The sequence below is a fragment of the Lithobates pipiens genome, unplaced genomic scaffold, assembly GCF_037356315.1.
Source record: "Lithobates pipiens isolate NorthernLeopardFrog02 unplaced genomic scaffold, aLitPip1_a1.2 Scaffold_18, whole genome shotgun sequence".
Lineage (NCBI taxonomy): Eukaryota > Metazoa > Chordata > Amphibia > Anura > Ranidae > Lithobates > Lithobates pipiens.
Genome location: NW_027507758.1, coordinates 448,424,130 through 448,447,241, shown reverse-complemented (window position 1 = coordinate 448,447,241; position 23,112 = coordinate 448,424,130). Strand labels below are relative to the sequence as shown.

General features: G+C 39.6%; 1 protein-coding gene across 2 annotated transcripts in view; it reads right to left on the bottom strand.

Moving 5' to 3' along the window:
* Window positions 1-23,112, bottom strand: part of PLS1 (plastin 1) — a 184,929-nt gene that overhangs the window by 43,512 nt on the left and 118,305 nt on the right. For both annotated transcript variants that reach the window (XM_077488218.1, XM_077488217.1), the window contains exons 4-10: window positions 20,527-20,656; window positions 20,262-20,394; window positions 14,931-15,012; window positions 14,685-14,850; window positions 14,380-14,522; window positions 9,709-9,786; window positions 7,871-8,060 (exon numbers count right to left, since the gene is read on the bottom strand). In XM_077488218.1, the coding sequence (XP_077344344.1) occupies window positions 7,871-8,060; window positions 9,709-9,786; window positions 14,380-14,522; window positions 14,685-14,850; window positions 14,931-15,012; window positions 20,262-20,394; window positions 20,527-20,656 (922 nt within the window). The remainder of the gene's footprint in view (window positions 1-7,870; window positions 8,061-9,708; window positions 9,787-14,379; window positions 14,523-14,684; window positions 14,851-14,930; window positions 15,013-20,261; window positions 20,395-20,526; window positions 20,657-23,112) is intronic.

The following is a 23,112-nucleotide window of genomic DNA, read 5'->3' as shown; positions in this document are numbered from 1 at the left end:
CAGTGCAGGCTGGTTTAGTACAATCATACTTGCCAACTGTTCCTGATTTGCAAGGGTTTCTATGTTAAACATTGATGCTTTGTAACTTGTGACTAAGAAACTGCCTGATCAAAACTGGAGGATATGTACTGTCTCTACTTTCCAAAGCCACCAACCAGGTTCCACCTTTCACCTTTTAGAATAGGGGAGTAAACATCTAACATATTGCTATGTGCATGACTTTCATCTTGCCTCTTAGGCCTCATGCACACGAGACGCAGGTGAAAACTCTGCTCAAAAAAAGCTGAAACGCGGCAAAACGCACGTTTCTAAACACGCATTTTGCTGCGTTTGCATGCTGCGTTTAGACGCGTTTAGGCACGTTCAGCTGCGTTTGCGTTTATAAGCGTTTATAAAGATAACATCATGTAGACCCTCCCCAAGCATGTTTTTTTAACTATTTCTGCTATTTTGATCAGAGTGAGCAGCAGCAGCATAGAGAGCAGTTGTACACTTGCATTTGCCTCTCTTTCTGTGGTATATATTTTGAAATGGATCCCATCCCATATCTGTCCTTTATTTTTTTTTTAAATAATGTCTATTTATAGCAAATTATCCAATTTTTTTAAATATCTAAATTTTTCTTGTGGCAATTTTTAACATGTTTTCATTATTTCTAATATAAAACAATATTAAAATAGTTAATTATTTATTTTTTATGCTTAATATATGCTTTTATTCATTTTTTCTAGTTTCAAATTGTTTTATTTAAAAGCAAATCTATGTTAATTAGATTTTTTATAATTGTTTTAAATTTACTTGACCAATTTTTTTATATATTTTTATCGTGAAATATGTACTGATTAATATATTTTAATTCTTTGCTTCTGTATATGGTAGTATAATATTTTTTAATGCCTTATTAAAATATCCAGAATCCTAACCCTAACCATTCATCCTAACCCTAACACTAACCACTAACCCTAACCCCTAACACTAACAGCTAACACTATCCCTTAGGCCGCGTACACACGCGGGGACTGTTCGCCCAACTTTGTCCGTCAAACAGTTTCAGCAAACAGTCCGCTCAAAATTAGCATGGACGGACATGGCCACACACGACGAACGAACAGTTTGCTGAAACCGTGCGCGATGACGTGAACGGCACGTACGACGGGACGAAAAATACGACGTCCTATACACTGCATTATAATTTTCGGCGTGTAAATCCTTTCTGAGCATGCGCGGAACTTAGTTTGACGAACAAGCCTAAACACGAGGGGAATGTTCGCTGAAACAAAGTTTCAGCGGACAGTTTTTCGGAATTTCCGAAAAACCTTGTTCAGCGGACTGTTCGCTGAAACTGTCCGCTGAAAGCCCACACACGAGCGGACTGTCCGCCGAAACACTGTTCAGCGGACAAAGTTGGGCGAACAGTCCCCGCGTGTGTACGCGGCCTTACACTAACCCTAACCCTAAACAACCCTAACCCTAATCCAACCCTTAATCCTAAACAATAACCCTAACGGATAACCACTTACCATAACATCCAACCCTTATGACCAAATTACATTGCCGCAGATGGTCACAGTTGACTTTGAGGCCATGTATCTCTGATGCAGAAAAGTGCATGACATTTTGCGACCCGAATTTGGGGTCCCCTATCTCGGGGTTACTTAGTGATAGGATCCTCAAATTTGGATATGTTGTAGTGCTAGATCCACAATGTCTGCATACCAAATTTGGTGTTCCTGGCAATAATTGGCCCCAAGATATGGGCCCCCAAACTCGGGTCGCAAAATGTCATTCTCTGATACAGAAAAGTGCATGACATTTTGTGACCCGACTTTGGGGCCCCCTATCTTGGGGTGACTTGGTGATAGGTAAGTGACCCCAAGATATGGGCCCCCAAAGTCGGGTCATAAAATGTCATTCTCCGATCATATTTCTGAGTTTTCAGGTCCAAAAAATTGGGTTCCTTTAAAAACGCATATAAACGCAAACGCGGCTAAATGCGGGTGCCGCGTTTAGCCGCGTTTGGCCGCGTTTTGCGTCTGAAACGTGGAAATTTTTGCGTCTGAACCCATTTTTTTGCTTCTGGAAAAACGAGGTTAAACGCAACTGCATAAAAACGGCAAAAAACGAGACTGTGTGCATGGACACATAGGATAACATTGAATGAGTTCAGGGGCAGTTGAAAAAAGTGTCCAACTGCATCTGAACACGCGTTTAACTGCGTCTCGTGTGCATGAGGCCTTATCCAAAATTACTTTTTCCACCTCCTTTAACTTTTTATGCATTGTTGGTTTTGTTTATTTGCATTATTATTTATTTAAAATAGATGTTTAAATTCAAATAAAATGCTGTAATTAGAAGTGAGGTCATGAAGAAGATGGGTGAAAATTGATAACTTAGTGCACAAATGTATCCATAAATTTTTAAAGCATAGCAAGGGTTCCGGTACATAGTATCCTTGTGCTAAATAATCTTGGCATGAGGCTCTCAAAGCTTGGTGCATAAAAAATAATTCCTGTCTCTAATCCTGCTCTTATAACTGCTCTCCAACTGTCTTAAGCCTCATCATAACCCGCACCCCAGCTCTCACACCTAACACTAATGCCCCATACATACGGTCGGAATTTCCGAAAAATGTTGTCGGAAAACCCGATCGTGTGTTGGCTCTATTGGACGCTTTCCGTCAGAATTTCCAACAGAAAAAGTTTGAGAGCAGGATCTAAAATTTTCCGACAATGAAATCCTATCTGACTTTTTCCGATCGTGTGTAGAGAATTCCAACACACAAAGTGCCACGCACGCTCAGAAAAAATTTGGAGAAGAAAGCTATTGGCTACTGGCCTCTACGTAGTCCCGTCTTACGATGTTTACGTCACCGCGTTCCGAACGATTGGATTTTCCGACAACTTTGTTCGACCGTGTGTATGCAACACAAGTTTCGGCCAAAATCCGTCTGAAAAATCCGACGGATTTTGTGGTCGGAATGTCCGAACGTGTGTATGGGGCATAATTCTAATATTATCCCTCCCTCCGTTAAAACTAAAACCAAGCTAGGATCTCTTGTGTGCTGAGATAACACAGAGCCTGTGCCAAGATCATACCGCACTCAGATCTTAGTGCCATAGTAAACTGTTCCTAAAGTAAACCTGTGCCCAGATCCCGCACACTAAATTAAGTACATATTCTAAACAGGCAATTAAAGCATTTTAACAAGCCCTCATTCACCTCTGCATCTATAGGCATTGTGGAGAAACTAGTACTAAATTCTAGGCATTTTTAACCTTAAAGCGACATTAAACCTTCAGTGTTATCAATCTGTGCAGTGAGGCGGGATAGGGTTGAGAGGGCCGCGGTTGTCGTACACACCGCTGGCTCAGGATCGGGCTCGGATAAGTTTAAGGGGGACTGGAAAAACACATGCAGCAGAGAAGGTTTCTTACCTTAAGAAAGAGATGGTGCTTCTTTTTAACAGAATTTAATAAATATATACTTTTTTGCGGTTCCATTTTTTGTTTATTTTCCCATTGTTTGGCATACCTAAAGTCCCTCCCTTCCTCGGGGAGTAGAGGGGGTTTTCTGTTTTCCCCTTTCTGAAGTGCAGCTTTCCCCTCTATTCTCTTTTCTTTTTGGTATATTGCTCTTTGGTATGGTGCCACAATGTGAATGTATCTAATGTAATTCTCGCAAACAAAAATAATATATTGTTTCTAAAGCTGGCCATACATGGTTAGATTTTTGTTCGAACGGTCTTGAAACATTGTTTGCCAGAACATTCTTCCTGCCATCATTGAGTCAACTAATTTTGTACAAAAACTGTTGAAATTTTGTCCTGACCCTCTATTTGAATGGAATCACATACATATTAAACGGGTTTTATTCATTTCAATATGTTCGATTTTTTCTGAATAAAAACCACATTTCACAGGTAGAATTTTGTTCTTTCAAGAAAAACTCTTTATCACTACGGTAAAAAAAATCAAAGGTCATTTCAACCCCACTAGCCATTAAAAAATCGAATTAATGTTTTCGAACAAAATTCTAGTGTTGTATAGCTAGCTTAAAGTGGAACTTGACCTATTACAACTTGATAAAAAATAATGTTCTTTAGCAAGGAACATACATTCCACATTAATAGTTAGGTTATCAAAATGAGTGTGTGCTGCAAATTGCCTTTTAGCATTAGTCCTGTTTCTCCTTGCAGAAGGCTGCCATTTTGCTGAAGCCCAAAGCCCCTGAACAGCAGTCCTAAAGTAGAACTAAACCCATCAATTTAACAGTTTCAAAAAACAGTTACGTTCCTGGAATGCTGGGATTGCTAACTATCTCATTTGCATGTGCTCTCAACCAAACTGTCAAGCCATCAAATGGCTAGTGTCATAACTGATCACATGTGCAGCACCGTGGCAGTTGCAGATTAAACAGAAGCAGCTTCCTTGGCTGTAAAGGATAGGAGGGTTTATTTCCGATTTAAGGCTGTCAGCAGATCAGCCTCTACAAACTCGGCAGTGCCTAAAAATGCCTACAATGGGAGAGCATTTTTGAGCATGTGCAGAGCAGGGTGAGACAGTGTATTACTATACATTAAACAGAACAGGCACTCATTTGTAATGTTTTACATAGCTATACCTGCAAAAGGGGCCAGTCTGAAATGATCTAGCAGGACTCAATTTTCTGACTATAGTTTCCAGCTGTTAGAAAACAAGGGAAACTTGACTTCAGAGGCTATGTTGTGATCTTTGAAGATCTTTGAGAATAAATAACTAATTTGAAGGCAGCTGGAGAGGCTTGCAAATGCTTGTTTTCAGTCTCTTTTACTGAAGGATAGGGATATATTAATCAGTACTAATGTATAATTTGTATAATATGTTAATAGTATAATGTCCATAGTCCAGACACAGGCACACTTTAGGTATACATGTATGCTTGCTATGTAATACATGGCATGCATCATCTTATAGAAAGAGAAAAGCATGCAAGTCGTTATATAGGTTTTTAGCAGCACAAAAATAAACTCCTTTATCAGTGCATCAATTTTTATTTCTTTATTATTATTTTTTCATAAATTAAATTAAATTGTTCAAGGTAAATAAAATAATGTTCTAGGGTAAATTAATTTCTGCCTTCTCCAATTTCTTTATCAGCTCTTCTTTCCTGAAGGACAGAACTATGTTTGTTTAGCCACTATCCAGGGTCACATCTATCTTCTTTAAAGTGGAGTTCCGCCCAAAATTGGAACTTCCGCTTTAAGGGAAGGTGACCCCCTGACATGCCATATTTGACATGTCATTTTTGTGGGGGGGGGCAGCGGAAACCCTCTTTTTAGAGGCATCCAGCTCCCACTTCCTTCCGGGGCACCGTGGTGCCGGAAGTAAGTTCACCTCTCCCCCCCCCCTCCCTCTCGGCAATCATCTGGGACACATCACAGGTCCCAGATGATTGCCTGGCCACTCACAGCACACAGCGTGGCTCACACATGCGCAGTGCGTGCCCAGCTGGGCGCCCACAGTGAAAATTCCGGCGCCGCAGAGAGGAGGGGGAGATGAGCGGGGCTTCGTTCACCTGAATCGCTGGACCCTGGGACAAGTAAGTGTCCGATTATTATTATTAAGTCAGCAGCTGCAGTATTTGTATCTGCTGACTTTTAATTTCTTTTTTTTTTCAGGCAGAACGCCGCTTTAACAGAGATGATGGCTCAGAGAGGACACAGTCATGTGAATTTTGCTGTCTGTGCAATTATTGACTGTGTTCATAAATGTTGTGCCCAGATACAGATTCTCAATATGTTACTTACTACAAAAGTTACAATTCATCGGCCCCATGGACTGATGCCACACTTCACTGATGACTTCTCTGTCTGGCTTCCTAACTTTTGCTGTCCTAAAATTCTAACTATCACTCTTGGTAACCTGAAAATCCCTGTTAATACTAACATCTTGGCTATCTCTCAACTTCTCAACCTAACCTCATCTTTTAACCTAACACAATGGACAAACACTTATGCCACACCATAATCCCCCTTCCACCAAATTATTTGGACCAGTGCACAAAGCAAGGTCCATAAAGACATGGATGAGTGAGTCAGGCCTTCTCATCTAACATCAGTGCCTGACCTCACAAATGTGCTTCTGGAAGAATGGTCAAACAGTCCCATAGACACACTCCTAAACCTTCCCAGAAGAGTTGAAGCTATTAAAGATGCAAAGGGTGGGCCAACTCAACACTGAACCCTACAGACTAAGATTGGGATGCCATTAAAGTTCATGTGCGGGTAGACAAGCGTCCCGATCCTTTATATATATATATACTCTACATACATACAGCTAAAATAAATGAACACAAAAAACTCAATGTAAACCTGACCAAAAACCATTATATTTTAATTCTATGTAAAATATGGTATAGAAGCAAACTTTAGATGCATGCAAAACTCACATGATAGAAATGTCACTCTGAAGCTTAAAAGAATGAACATATACTGTACCTACTACATAAGTAAGGGTGGTATCTGTGATACATAGAAAAGAATAACCCAAAGTCACCATATTAGTAATCAAATTAATAACCCAACGGCACTGTATTAGTAATCAAATAATTGATAAATGCAATAAGACTTTGATAAAATAATTATTAGTCCCTGTGTCGAGAGGGTTTCGTCTGCAGTCTATGGGCAATATAAAAATGCAGCATGCTTTGAAAATAATTCACTACTAAGTGTAGCTGGACTTCTTTTGACTTGTTTTAAGCTGTTTGCATTCCCACATATGTGTATAGGAAACATGGAAACAAAAGCCCATGGACACAGGCCCCTATAATGTTAATTCATTAAACAAGAAATATTTTTACTATGTTTAATAATTACCGTAATCACATAAAAATTTTCAACTTAAATGTTCAATTTCTTTATATAAATAATGCATAGGTATGTAACTGTTATTCTGTTAACATCAAATGGTTATTTAATCGCTCAGAGCAAACATGCCTTGTCAAAGTTTTGTCCCGTCCAACTGCTGGAAGCAAGGAAAATGCGAGGTACTTCCAGGTATGGCGAAGCATGTAAGCATGTGAGCATGTGACTCACTCCGTGTAACTGAAATAGCCCAATTTGTCTGAATCCTTTGTAAGCTTTAATTTAAGTGACTTATAGCTTAAGCTGGATGGTTTCTCATACTTCCAAAAGCCGAATGAAGTCGTTCTAAAGGGTGCTGCTCAGGATGGGGCAATTAAAGTGAGCATATTGCTTTGCTTTGTATGGGCAAAGCACAGGTTACAATTAAAGCCTTTATTTCTCAAAAATTGCTAATACGTTTCTCCACTCTTACTTAATACTTCATAGTACTTTAATGAATTAACCCATACATTAACCTTTACATACAAATCACTGCACACATTCTTAATATACAATATTGTATTGAGCTGATGCTTAGGACGTGCTCACTAGAGGGGAATATCACTCCAGAAGGTAGGACACAAGAGTAAATACTATCAGTTAACACCTTCAGCAATTATTTGTATCCCATAAGATACTAATTTAGAAGGAAAAACAGAAAAACGATTTGCTATATTATAGCATTCATTAATGTTAACTGAATACATCACTTCTACAGTTCTTCAGGACAATACTAATGTTCAGCATCACTACGTCAATTAACAAAATGTGTATGAGCCTCAATTTATTAAAGTATGATTAGTCTAAGATTCACTGAAATGCATCCCAGGAACAGTAATATTTTGGCTGTGTTTTCAGACTTGGTACAGACGGATTTTTACATGATAATAGACATTAATACACAAACGGTTATTATACAGGTAGAGCTCTAATAAGAAGAGCATAGTGATTTGTTCAGTCTATGCTCATGGTACCTGATGTTTAACTTACCTTCTATTGCATTAAAGTCATACCCATTGGCGCTGTGCAGAGCTGGGTACATGTTGAACAGATTTGCTACAAAAGCTAAGTTCAGTTTAGGGTTTCCTGAAACCACATCTGATGGTGACACAAACTGCCGGCAGCCCAGTTTGTCTGCTTGGTTCAACATGTAATTGGCTCGCTTTATATCATTAGGTTCCTGTCAAAAAAGCAGACAGACAAGTACAGAATATTTATAGGAAAACAATGTAACTATTATATCTGGTAGAATGTGTAAGCTATTTTACAGTAAGCTCATTTTCTCACGTGAAGTGTATCTGTGCCATTCTTAACACACAGCAAAAGAGCATTAAATAAGCCATGCCTGACCTCTTTAGATGAAGGTACTTTGATGTAATTCAATTTCAAAGATCCTCAAAGGTCGCAACAAATACTCTAATGTCAGGTATCAGTTGGTTTGTAACAGCTTAGAAACACCTGCTGTGTGTTTACATTTAAGCGGTAGTAAACCCTGGGGGAAAAAAACACTAAAAAAAAAACCTGCATGATAATGCCATAATGTCCTAGTATGCATTGCAAGCACCCGCAGCAGTGCCCAATCACCGCTGAGGCGGTGATTGGGCTGTTAGTGGCCAGAGCCGCAATGACGTCATTACTGCAGGAGCCCTCAATTCCAGCAAGAAACTCTGAAGTTCCGGCATGATATGCAGTTCCATTGATGTCATGCAAGATGAATATCTCCTTATTATAGGCTTACCTGAAGGTGAAAATTGCAAAGCGGGGCATACAACCGCTTTAAAGGGAAAACAGTCTGCAAAATATTCTGGTGCAATAGGTAAATTGGCTAAGATTACTCTGTTCTGAACTTATACCTAAAGCTCCAGAGGTTCACTTAAAACTTGTTTATGTGACTGCTACATTGCTGATGTAATCTCTGAGAATAATTGAAATTGTTAATCTTAAAATGGAATCTTAGGCTGGATTCACACCAATGCCTTTTTAGTGCTTTTTGCATTTTGCAGATTTCTACTACAGTCCATTTAACAGGGTTTCCTATGGAATTCCAAATCTGCAAAATGCAAAAAGCACTAAAAATGCATAGGTGTGAATCCAGCCTTAAAATGCAGTGAGTCAAAGTTAAAACACACCTGGACAATACAAACAAAAAACTACATAAGCAAAAGGTTATGTTCAGCGCAAGACACACCTTAAAGCGGAGGACTGGCCTTTTTTTTTTTTTTTTTTTAAATTAGCAACTACAAACACTGTAGCTGCTGACTTTTAATAAAGGCACTTACCTGTCCAGCAAACCTGCAATGTCGGCCCCCCGCGGCCGATCCATCCACCAGATCGGGTGTCGGCGCCGCCATCCTAGCGAAGGGAAACAGGCAGTGGAGCCTTGCGGCTTCACTGCCCGTTTCCTACTGCGCATGCATGTGAATGGACGCTGTCTACTGGGACACACACATGTCCCAGAAGACATTGCGCCCCATCTCCCAGGAGACAACGTGAGGGAGGACAAGAACCATGGAGTAGGAAGTGATGTAATGTTTTTTAAGGAGCGTGTTTATGTATTTTTTGTTTTTAAATAATTGCTAGAAAAAAAGTCTTGGGCATCTGAAGTTATTGTTATTGCTAGAGTTAATATTGGATTTATACCCTTCCACCTCCCAACCTCATTATTGATCTTTTATTGTACTGGTTGGCTTCATTGAACAATAGAAAGGCTCAAAAAGTGGTAGAGATGGAGCACAGCTCAGCCAACAGGTATTTTCAAAATTTGCATAAAACTTCAGTTGCCTATGTTTCTGTATCTGTCCATTATGAAACATAGCATGTGAACTTACATTAAATCCGGCAAAGTCTATGAAAACATCATTCTTGGGAGCAATCTCTCTTAACAAATGGAAGTATGCTTTGGAATCCTTAGAATAAAAAAAAATACATTTAGATTAGTATGTCAGTATCATAATGAGTTAACTATAACACACTGATTTATTAAGGTAGATGTTTTAACTGGTCTATGTTCACCCGCAGGAGCGTATATAAGGGGGACCCAAGTGGAGCAAAGTGCAGCTAGTCAGCTGTTTTAAGGTGTTCAGGAGGCCAAATGGCAAATTTAAAGGAGTGAAGTTATCTGCCTGCAAGTGCTGAACCTTTAAAGACCAGTAGATAACCATGCATTTTGTGCTTTAGGCACTTCAGACCCCTGGGCTCTGCACGTTACATATTACCTGACCTCTGCAGTCTGTGTTACACGATCCTGACCTCTACACTTTGTACATTACATATTCCTGATACCTGCATTCTGTGCCTAACCCACTAATGAGCCCTGTACTCTGTTCATACTGTAGGCTTAGGTTTTAAGCCTCTCTCACTGTTGATGCAAGAAAGTGCAGGGAGCAGTCTGAGAAAGTAAAGGTTATTGATAGGACCCATGGGCAGGAGAGATGGGCCTGCTGGGGGCAATGTATAAACTGTATGTAGCATCAGCTGCATACCACGCCATGTTCCAGCAGCAGGATGGGGACTTTCTGTTCTGCTCCAGAAACAAAATCAGGTTGGGTTGAGTGCTCCTCAACCATTCACAGGAAGTTTTTCTGATCAACTAAGGGAGGCGGATAACGTCATAGTCTCCGCATCAGGCACTCAAAGGAATCTTTGCATTCATTGATAAAATATAAGGCTTCTTGTGAATGAGTGAGTGAGTGCATCTATTGGTTAATTAAAAGAAACTGAGAACTGAGCAATCAAAGACCGTTGATCACTCAGTTCTCAAGTCTGCTCTGAGCACAGAGCAGTTACTGTCAGCCACCATTCTGTGATCTGGCTAAGGCTTTATAGGCTGAAACGAGTCAACTGGTTTCATCTGCATTTGTATACTGTGGCTTTTCAATAAAGTGAAGATTCTTTAAGAGCAACAATTGGAGTGCAGATCATCTTTTCTACATGATTCTACTCAGCCAGCGACTGTGGATCGAGCACCCGGGAGTTCTTCCATCAATGTGTTGTATGGGTAGTAGCACTGATTTTTCTGTTTGCATTCTGTGCCCTGCCCCTTCAGATCTCGCTGAAGTGCTGGGCTGTGGAAGGGGCAGGATCGGCTGGATCAGACTCTCAGCGCCCGACATTATTGTTAGGATCCCTGCAGATTCTGGACTGGCTCTGTGACGTCAGCCAACAGTGAAATTTGGCTCACTGTCTGCTGAATGTGGGTCACAAGAGTGCAGAAATAAGTGCACCCCTGTGTCCCACAGGAGAAGTATGGCCAAAAGTGCATTGGCCATACTTCTCCTTTAAGGAAATAGTTAGTTTGGACCTGCTTAGCTTAAATGAACTATTTAAAGTCACCATAAGCATAAATTATGTTTTAACCCCTCCACTGTGTTATAGGGATAGTGGGCCTGCTTTTCCACTTTCATCCAGTCTACAGGTTTGGCCATCAGAGGATGGATTGCTGAGCCAGAAGACCATGAAGACCTCAGGTTTGAGAGGGAGGCCCAGAGCACTGGTGGCTACCTTCAGCTTAGTTAGCACAGAGTATGTGAGATTGCTTACAATCAGGAGGACATCTTCAGCATCAGTGTGATACTTGATTTGCTGCCATTAGTAGAGTTCTGTCTAAAGGGTATTGCATACATTGGGCTGTAAATGGTATACTCTTTACCCCTGCACTATTTATATTATATTGTACAATAGATGCTAATTGCTCAGTAGTGACTGTTAATGAAGTTCTCCTTTAAGGTAGGCTGTGTGCAGAAAAACATATGTAATAGTTGAGTTTTATACTTTTACAAATTTGATGTGCAGAGGTCTGTTAGACTCTTGCTTGTAGTACAGTAAATAAAGCATATTTTTTTGTGTATAAAGACGGTGTCATGTTACCTTGTACACAGTGAGTAGGGTAAAGTTTTCCCACTGTTAGCACAATTTGCCACACCCACAATTTTTTTTTCCGATTATAAACAGCAAGCAAGTACATGTTCACATTTTCATAGGAACATAGTGAATGAAGGTAAGTTTGAATTAAAGAAGTGAAAGATAGGCAAATTGAAAGTCCGGGGGCCCTCACTCAAGGAAAGTAGAATTTTACTTCTTGTAGGATATTTGGGCAACTATACTAAAGGGGTGTCGTTGAGAATCTCGTGGTGACAATGATAGTGCCTTTTGGGAGAAACACAAAAAAGCCCTACACAAAGAGAGGCCTGGGATGTCAGTCTTAGGTATATCAATTATGTGATTGTAATTAGAAGTAAGAAGTCAGTAGAGCAAAGAACAAGAGGTAGAAGGGGGGATGAGGGGTAATTGGGAGGATAAAGGGCACTGAGCAAGAAAGCAGACATAAAAGAAGAAAGAAAATTCCTCCTCAGCAATGGTGGGCATAACGTAGAGCATTAACCCTGATAGATAACAGACAAGGGATACAGGGAGGAATCTTATTTAGGTAGCAAACAATTGTTTGAATTTGTCCATGCAGGTATATTCTATGCAGTAAAACCATGTGTTCTGGAATTTGGTTTAAGTGCTTTTCAATGAGCTGGTAAGACTTTCCATCACTCTGATATCCTCTACCCATCTGAGCCACTGTTGTATTGTCATCTGTTCAGAGATTGGTAGGCAGCTGTCAGAATAAAATCATGATGTAGGAGAAAGAATTCAGGCATTTTAGGGAGTGGCCGTTTTGTACATTTTTGGGAGATATCATAAACTAATGACCAAAATTTATCAAAAAGAAAACAAGACCAAAAAATATGTAGCATGTCCCCCAAGCCTTGCCCACACCCCAAGAACATAGCCAGGAGGGTAGGTTATATTAATTGCAACAGAGCAGGATTTGAATACCAACAACATGGTAAGTATCGTTGTGCAAGCCCCAGCAGAGAAATGAATTCCCAGCTAATGTTCTCAATGTAAACTGTTGGCGCTATATAAATCTTATATAATAATAATGTTCCAGGAAGAGTAGCGGTGTTGTGTTTGAGGATTCCATTAGAAGCCATTCTAATGTAATTAAGCAAGTTATGGAGACAGCATGGCTAATTGGACCCTCTGCTTAACATTTCTATTCAAATGGCATCAATATAATTGAGAATTTGAGATAATTTTCTGAAGATAAGGGATTTATCTGTAGGCTAGAATCTTGGCAAAAGAGTTTAAAGTCAATGTTTAAAAGGGAGATCGGCTGATTGTTGGCAAAAATTAGGGAGGGGATGTAGATCTTGATTCTGGTGAAGGGAGTTGAATGGTGGGGCAGGGTTTGGGTCTGAATTGAGGGGTCAAAAGATGTTGAAATGTTTTTTAATAGGTAAGCGAAAACCGATCAGGGCTGGAGCTTTCCCAATTATAGTAGTTTTGATTGCAAGAATGGGGTTTTAATTGGCTTAAGTCTTGTAGTTCCTCACCAGCAGGAGGTCTGAGAACATGAACATGATAAATGCAACAATGATTAGCTTTGCAGTAGTTGTAAGTGGAAATAGAGAAAAGGCTAGAACCAGGATCTCATTGTTTCTTTAGCTAAAGGTGTAGGAGAAAGGTGAACAATGCTGGGTAAGCTGGAGGTCTGAGGGAGGAATGGAGTAACGTGTGGCAACTATTAGGCCCTGTACACATCTGGAAATTTGGGAATGCGGTCAGAATCACTGTGATCCCCAATCGCGCTGCAATCATGGCAAACCACATTGTGGGAAACTTGTCGCCAAAAAGAAACTCCTGCTTCTTTTTAGGTGACATAAAATTGCGGCAAAACTGCACCACATTTAGGTGCCATTAAAAATTTATGTGAACCAAACACATGTGGTGCATTTTTCCACTAGTGAAGTGCGACTTGGGATAACGGTCAGAACTATAGTGATTCTGCCTGCTATCCCAAATTGCAAAGATGTTAACAGGGCGTGCTGAGAGTAAATTAGCAGCAGTTAGAGGTATAGGAAAAATCTGGAGGTGAGTGCTACAGCATTTGCTGCCACATTAGCTAAAGTCTCAGAGATGAGAGAATAGACTAGTATTTGTAGTGACTGAAAAGCTGTATGTTAAAGAGAATTAAAGAACAGCAATTCACAGTTTATTAGAAGCTACAGCCTTAGATTGTAATGTTGAGTAATTTTCCTTTTACAAGCATCAGTGAGAAGGTCAGAGAAATGACTAAGCAATGGGGCTGTCAATTTAATGAAGGACATAAGTGGGCAAAAAAGAATAAAAAGGAGCAGAGGAACCGCAGGACATAAATGAAAACCTTACAAACATAATACATATATTATATATAATATATATTATAATATATATATATATATATATATATATATATATATATATATATATATATATATACATTAAATTTACAAAATGTGTTTTTTTTCATAGGTATAGTAAATATGTGTAGTGGCTTCCCCATCTTTGCTAATCATATGCTGTAGTTTGCTTTTGTCATAGTTTTCCTACAATAAGTACTTGTCCCCATCAATAACATGACCATTGAACAAAGTTAGATGTAAAGGAAATGTTGTTAGTTCTAGACACACCTTAATGTCACTGCTGAAATTGTTTATATTTGACCACTGAGCATTGGTCAGGTGGTAGTTCACCCAGCGCAGCAGGAGCTCCTCAGGGGACAATTTCATCAAATCTTCAAGTGTCTCCCCTTCTTTTAGTAATGCAATGAGAGCTAGAAAAGGACAAAAACTCACATTGTTACACGTGATTTACTAAATATTAAACAGCACTTTACTACCCTTATTCAGTAATTCAAGGAGCACGCACAGCAATCAGTCAAAGTTCATACTCTGCACTTTTTATATGAATAAGCACCTTTTTTTCTTCTAATTACCTTCATTTTTGGAGATTTCAATGTCAGCAAACAAACCAGCCTTGATGATCTGCCAGAGCAGTCCAAGAACTAAGTGTGGCTTTCCTTCTTGTAAATCGTGTGCACCTATATTTACGACTGTACAGCCAATGGCAGAAGCGGAATTCAGGGCCAAATTAATGTTTTCCTGAAGAAATATAACAAAAAGTTATAGTTTAAAAATAAACTATTCTATAGAGGTAATTTAGTAGTATGTTGACCACTTACTGAGATTGTGAATGGTGTAAGTTTAGTCTTGTTAATGGCTCTCTCGTCAATAGTGTCTGGCTGAGACAAGTTGATCATTTTACTAAATAAAAACAAAAGTAGAAGAAAGTTTTGCACACAACACTTGTAAGCTGTACATGGAGACTTTACACTATTTCTTATGTATACTCTTCAAAGCACACAGCAAGTGACAGACAATCATTCCCAACGTCTTAGTCACAATTTTGTTAATATTAATCTACAGGTTGATATACAATACAGAAAAGCCACAGCTTTCCTGTTTTGGCAGTTTTGGAGTAGCTGGAGAATGCCCACTATTCAGAAAATGTGTTTTAAATAATATAAGGTGTTCTGTAATTGGATGAGGCATGGAGGAAGGGCCAATGATGTCACAAAACACCCTTGTCCAATCAGAGAACACATCGTATCCATTGAAAAGAATACAACACAATACAACAGGAGCGGCCAACTCCCTGTATTCAGTGTACCAGTTGATCCAATGCCACCTGAACAGGAAAGCACTTCTTGTATGTGGTTCGGACTACTATTGTGATTTTGAGACTCCCCTGTAGTCCTTGATAATTACAAATAACCAAGCTGGCCCAATGTAAATTTAATAAAATAGATTATTCCTGGAGTTCTTCTTTATTTTTAGAATATTCTTCCATGGCCAACATGCAACCCAATTATAAGTACTGTACTGCAAAACACAAAATGCAGTAATAAAAAGCTATAGGAACACCTGCTAACTGTGTCTTTTGTTTAAGTGTAAAGCTCTGACACTAAAAAACAAATTATATATATGGTATTTCACCAATTAAGTAAATTTAAGGCCAAATTTAGACTTTTATGGCAAATTGCCACATGTATTTGATTGTGCATTATGTCAAGTATTAACGTTCGTACATTTTGACTATACAATGGTCCACAACAGGCCTCTTTCTTCCAACACCCTATACAGTATGTTCCTTTAAGGCAAATATAGAGATATTGGTATAGTAATGTCAGGAATTTATGCATGGGTTTATGATAAAGCACATCTACAGTGCTGTGAAAAAGTATTCACACCCTTGACATTTTCCACATTTTCTCATGTTCCACATTTTGTCATGTTGCAACCAAAAAAATAAATGTATTTTATTAGGATTTTGTGTGATAGACTAACACAAAGTGGCACATAATTGTGAAGTGGAAGGAAAATGATAAATGGTTTTCGATATTTTTTACAAATAAGTCACAATTTGTGACGTGCATTTGTAGTCAGCCCCCTTTAATCTGATACCCCTAACTAAAATCTAGTAGAACCAATTTCCTTAAGAAGTCACCTAATTAGAAAATAGATTCCTCCTGTGTGTAATTTAATCTCAGTATAAATACAGCTGTTTAGTGAAGCCCTCAGAGGTTTGTTAAAAAACAGCATCATGAAGACCAAGGTACACACCAGACAGGTCAAGGATAAAGTTGTAGCGAAGTTTAAAGCAGGGTTAGATTATAAAAAAATAAAAAATAAAAAAAAATCCCAAGCTTTTATACATCTCACAGGGCACTGTTCAATCCATCATCTGAAAATGGAAAAAGTATGGCACAACTGCAGACCTACCAAGACATGGCTGTCCACCTAAACTGACAGGCCGGGCAAGGAGAGCATTATTCAGAGAATCAGCCAAGAGGCCCATGGTAACTCTGGAGAAGCTACGGAGATCCACAGCTCAGGTGGGAAAATCTGTACACAGGACAACTATTAGTCATACACTCCAAAAATCCGGCCTTTATGGAAGAGTGGCAAGAAGAAAGCCATTGTTGAAAGAAAGCCATAAGAAGTCCCATTTGCAGTTTGCGAGAAGCCATTTAGAGGACACAGCAAACATGTGGGAGAAGGTGCTCTGTTCAGATGAGACCAAAATGTAGCTTTTTGTCCTAAACGTGATATGCAATGTCTGGCGGAAAACACTGCACATCACCCTGAACACTCCATCTCCACCGTGAAACATGGTGGTAGCAGCATCATGTTGTGGGGATGCTTTTCTTCAGCAGGGACAGGAAAGCTGGTCAGAGTTGATGGGAAGATGGATGAAGCAAAATACAGAAACAAACTCGTGGGTTTTTATTCGAAGGATGTTGGCTCCAACTTGTCTTGCATATACACGATCACACAAATGTTGGCCAACAATTACAAATGTAGTGAAGTTCAAGACGTACGTGATACCTCTATTACGAATGCTAGTTTTACAAGACCGAGCCCTTCTGGCACTGACTTGATTCTGAGCATGCGTGGACTTTTGTCCGATGAACTTTTGTACACACGATCAGAAAGTTCGACAACTAACATTTGTTGGTGGGAAATTTGAGAACCTAATAGCCAACACTTGTTGGCACAAAGTCTGACAACAAATGTTCGATGGAGCATACACATGGTTGGACTTTCCACCAACAAGCTCACATCCAACATTTGTTGTCAGAAAATCTGATTGCGTGTATGGGGCATTAGAGTTTGCAAAACACTTGAGACTGGAGCGGAGGTTCACTTTCCAGCAGGACAACGACCCTAAACATACAGCCAGAGCTAGAATGGAATAGTTTAGATTAAAGCATATTCATGTGTTAGAATGGCCCAGTAAAAGTCCAAACCTAAATTCAACTGAGAATCTGTGGTAAGACTTGAAAATTTGTTGTTCACAGACATTCTCCATCCAATCTGACAGAGCTTGAGCTAATTTTCAAAGAATGGGCAAAATCTTCACTCTCTAGGTGTGTAAAGCTGGTAGAGACATCCCCAAAAAGACTTGCAGCTTTAAATGCAGTGAAAAGTGGTTCAATAAAGTATTGAGTCAGGGGGGCTGAATACAAATGCATGCCTCATTTTTCACATATTTATTTGTAAAAATTTGTGAAAAACAAAAAAATTTCCTTCCACTTCACAATTATGTGCCACTTTGTGTTGGTCTATCACATAAAATCCCAATAAAATATATTTACGTTTTTGGTTGTAACATGACAAAATGAGGAAAATTTCAAGGGGTATGAATACTTTTTCAAGGCACTGTATATGTAAAACATATATAGAACTTTCAGTAAATATTCAGCTGTGAATAACTTGTTTGAAGTTCAATAAACATGCTTAAATGGTAACTCCACTTTTGTGGTGAAAAAAAATAGCAAATAAAGATAAAATAATATAGTGTATACAATTGCAACACAAGTCATATTGTTATTGAATGTTATTAAACATTATCTTTCCTTTTCAATCTGCAGCTCTGTAATTTTCTGAAAATGCAATGCAATATGGCTACCTGGAGTTGTTCTGTGCACAGAATGTGTACAGAATGCCCCCCAGAAACATTGTTTCCTGCTTGTCTGATTGCTTCACTGATTTTCCCAGATTTCTACACTAAGATACAAATCAGATTTTAGGCATCCCCTGCAACAAAAATTAAATTTTTGGTGAGATACTCCCAATAGGAAATCCCCACTAAAGGATGCACGCCCAGCAGATTTCCTCATTAGTGCCCTGCAAGTGCCACAGCTGATTGATAATGTGTTAGCATTTGCACAAAAGTTACAAATATTACCTGTAATGTTTATAACTTGTGTAAAATGACAGTTTATGTTGCTTTTTGCAGAGTGAATGTAAAATTCCCTAACATTTGCTCCTAAGATAGAATACTGTAGCCTTAAGAACATTCAGCCAGAAGAATTAATGAACATTCAATCAATATAGAAAATAACAAAATAGGCTATGAACATTGGACCAGAATAGAAAACAATGATGGGGCCTCTGCACTGTAAGCTAAGTGTATGAAGATTCCTGTGTTGACCACTGACAGCTTAGGGCTACAATCACACTGACGATTCCTGCTGCGACTGTGAGTGGCTAGGTGTAGTTGCTGGCCTCATTCACTATAATGTCAGGTTGCACACAAAGTGCATCCAGCAGTGAGCACAACAGGTAATCGTGCAGAGAGCTGTAAATGACTTCCTCCACGGGTGATCTGTCATTATAGTGTACAGAGCCGGGGGCAGGGGCCACACCTAGCCGCTAAAGGCCGCAGCAGGAGTCAAAAGATTCCTGCCTCTCCAATTCGCACCAGCCTAGATCGCTGGTGTGAATATAGCCTAAAGAAGTTGGCTGTTAAACACCAGAAAGTTACAGTCAGCTTTCAACAAGCAAGAAGGCAGTGCAAATGATTCAAAGACCAGCGATGAACTGGCCTGGGTGATGACAGCCTTGGATCCCTGGGCTAATAAGTGTCTGTATATTAAAAAGTGTCTGTATATTCTATGCATTAAGATAAAAAGCCTTCTGCGTGTAGCAGCCCCCCTCAGCCCTCCTAATACTTGTCTGAGCCCCCTCTCTATCCAGCAATGTTGCACGAGACACTCAGCTGGACATGGGTCCCCTCCTTATTGGCTGAGACAGCAATGCAGCGCCATTGGCTCCCGCTGCTGTCAATCAAAGTCAGCCAGTCAATCAGGAAAGAAAGGGGGTGGGGCCGGGCCATGGCTCCGTGTCTGAATGTACTCAGGAAGCTGTGACTCAGCTCGCATGCCCCATAGCAATCTGCTTGCTGTAGGGGCACTCAACAGGAGAGAGGGGCCTGGAGCACCGCAGAGGGACCTGAGAAGAGGAGGATCGGGGCTGCTCTGTGCAAAACCAATTGCACAGAACAGGTAAGTATAACATGTTTATACGAGACTTTACAATCACTTTAAGTTTATTTTTCTCTTAGGGTTGAATGTTAGGGAATGTTGCATTCGCCTAGCACACGTATGGAAATAGAAACTTTTTTAAAAAAATAAATAGACTTCTAAGTCAGTATCTCCGGGTATTAAAAGCTCTGGCTTGTGTGCCAACAGATATGTCTGTGTTTCTTCAGTGGTTTAAAAAAGGATATTGAGGCTTCAAAATGTTGAATGAATAAAAAAAAAAGAAAGAAAACAATGCACTATTATGTAGAAATACTTTTAGAGCATAAAATTAAATTTTCAAAGAAATTCTGTGTATTCAAAACAATATTATATTCATGGGTCTTTGGATATGTTGGTTATCTAAGTAATTGATTAAAAAGAACTGGGCACCTTGACAAGTCATAAAAAATGTATGTCCATCTTCTGTTTCCTATTAAGATAACAAAACAATACAGGCGGCTAATCCATGTGGAAATAGAAAAGATTCATTTTTGTACTGTAAAAAGGATGGCAAAGTATAGTGCTGGGTTGTGAGAGCCTAATTTGAACAGGTTGATATTCAGATATACTGTGTTGTGTACATGGAACACATAAGTGGTGCAAGATAGAAACGGTGTTAGTACTTTCAACATTAGAAGCACTTACCACAGTAAAATGCCATCCCTGAGAGATGTAAACAGACTGTTGTTGGAGGGATCCATGGGCAGAAGATGTTGACAATCTGGATCATCTTTTAGCACTTTATTTAGCCAGTTTACAAAAGCCACTTTCTCTTCATCTGAAAAAAGCACAGTTGTCTGCTGAAGATACCGGTTTGTTCTTTTGATAGCACCAAGCCAGACCAAGAACTTTACTGTATCATTTACTAGCCTATACAATTAAATGAACATTAATAGATACTGTGTGTTACCTGAATATGAATGCTGTGTTCCCTGGCTGGAAATGGAAGAGGTTCCTCCTAGGGCTGTTATACCTTGCCTCCTAGTAATTGATCTTCGGAATGTTCGGCTCACGTCTTTACTTTTCAGTTCCTGTGCTAACTGCAACATGGAGCAAACATATGAAGTGAATTTGTTCTTAAATGATATGCAGTCTAAGCCCTTGTACACACGGTCGGAGAATCCGTCGGAATGTGTCCTATCGGACCGTGTTGTCCGATAATCCAACTGTGTGTGGTATGCATCGGACTGTTTCCGTCGGAATATCCGTCGGACCAAATTTTCCAACTTGCTGGAAATATTTTCCGACAAACTGGTCCGATAGGACATACTCTGATCATGTGTAGAGAATTCCGATCGGACAAAGTGCCACGCATGCTCAGATCAAATTCCTACATCAAAGCTATTGGCTACTAGCCTGAACGTAGTCCCATCGTAACGAAATTACGTCATCACGTTCTGAAAGATCGGATTTTTCGACAACTTTGTCCGACCGTGTGTATGCAACAGTTTCGGACAAGATCCGATGGACAAAATCCAATGGACAAAATCCGACGGATTTGTTTGTCGGAATCTCCGACCGTGTGTACAAGGGCTTAGGCTAGATATAGAAATCAGTGGGATATCAGGCATGCCAATGACATTTTCTTCACAATTCCCCAGGGAGTGTACACATATATGCTGGGAGGGGGAACGTTGCTGATTCCTTCTGCAGCCCCAAGTCTCCCACCTTCCTGTTTTCTATTGGATTCTAAAACTGTCTGTGGATTTCCCCTCCATCTTTTGTGTCCCACCCCCTGGGGGCTTTCCATATTTAGTGGCAGGTGACTTTTTCACCTCTGTAATATCCTCCTTCTGGACTCCTCCTTAGTTTGTTGCTAAGAATGTTTGGGGTTTTGATACCAATTCTGATATCTCCTGAAGAAGCAGAAACTGTGAAATGCGTTGAGATTTTACAGCTGTTCAAATCTTTCATATTAGTATGCTATGGTTGACTTTCATAGACTAATGGCTGTTACTGTCTGGTATAAACCTCCTTTTTGCTCTTTTTTATGTATACCCTCTACTAGGAATGTTTTTTTTAATGTTGTGTATTTAAGAAAATGTAAACTCTTTTAACATTTAGCTCTTATTTGTTTCCTCTCGGGGTGGTTTGGCACCATTAAATTCACATATTTTGCTGTCACATTTTTTTTGTAACTTGCTGTTAGGGATGCGGTGCTAATTTATACCCACATAATGAATAAACTAGCAGTGCTAATTTATACCCTTATCTATATTCACACTATATTTGTATCCCCAAACTCAACAATATTTCTTTGCATAAAAATCATTAATAATCAATGTACTGTATATGTTGCTCTTTTTGCATTGTGTCTAACCTATGCTGTTCTGTTGCAAAAGAGCCAGGGTTACTATCATGATGTCACTGGTGCATGCGCATATTTGTGGGTATTCATGGCATGCTCTGTGTGCAGTCTCTCCATGCCTTCGTCATCCACTCTCTGTGGCACTGCATTGCAATCCCACAAGACAGGCCCATGTACAGCTTCCTGAAACACCCCTATGTAACAAGGAGCACATCAGCATCGATCATGGGACTTTCAGTGAGGAAGGAGAGACACTGTACTTCCCTTGCTGGCTGCAGTCTGCTGAGGCTTGATTATCACTCAGTGCGCATGTGCAAGATTCCACCCAGTACCACAAGAAAGGGCAGAAGTTATACAATGTGCAGATGCAGAAGGGAACAGTTAAAAAAGTGTTCATTTAGGAAAGGAGGCAGGGACAGCAAAATCAGCTGAAAAGAAGTAAGAAGGAACCAAGGGGGTTTATTTATATGGCGGAATGATATAAAAGGATTTTGTGTAGTATCCATATTCGTTTTCAGAATTTCATTGGAGAAGTTTACTACTGCTTTAAGCTGTACAAGTCCTGTTGTTATCAAGCAAGTCTTATGTTAACAAAAATACTATAAGGAGTAGCAGTTAGTCACATCTAGCTAGATTTTTTTGTGTGTGTAATCCACAAGTTTTCTTGTCCATATTCCAGCACAATTTCAAGGTAAACACTCCAATACAATTGTTAATATGTGAAAATTCTGATTTCTTCAGGGCAAGGTATAGCTAGAGTAGTAGTAGCTGAATTTGATTAATTACTACTATCTATATCATCTTAAGAGAGGAGGTGTAGATTGCGCTAGGCTGACTCAGTCAGTGACTGCTATAGGTTATGTAGGGTGTGGGCAGATGGGAAGAGTTGGTTTCCAGAGGTCTGGGCCCGGTTGGAGGAAAAGGTGGTGGTGAGCCCGGTTAGGGCCTGGGCTGCTACCTCAGGGTACGACCTTGTGGTCGACTCCGTGTTTGTTTGGAAAAAAGTGAAAGTAAAGGAGCGCCCAGTATCTTGTAAATTCAGGTATTAATACCTGCATTTACTGGATACCGGGTGCTCCTTTACTTTCACAATCTATGTCATGACATGGATGGATGAAAACCTTCACAGTTGCCCCTATCAGCACATCCATGTAAGATGGCAAACTTTATATTAGCAACCCTACTAAA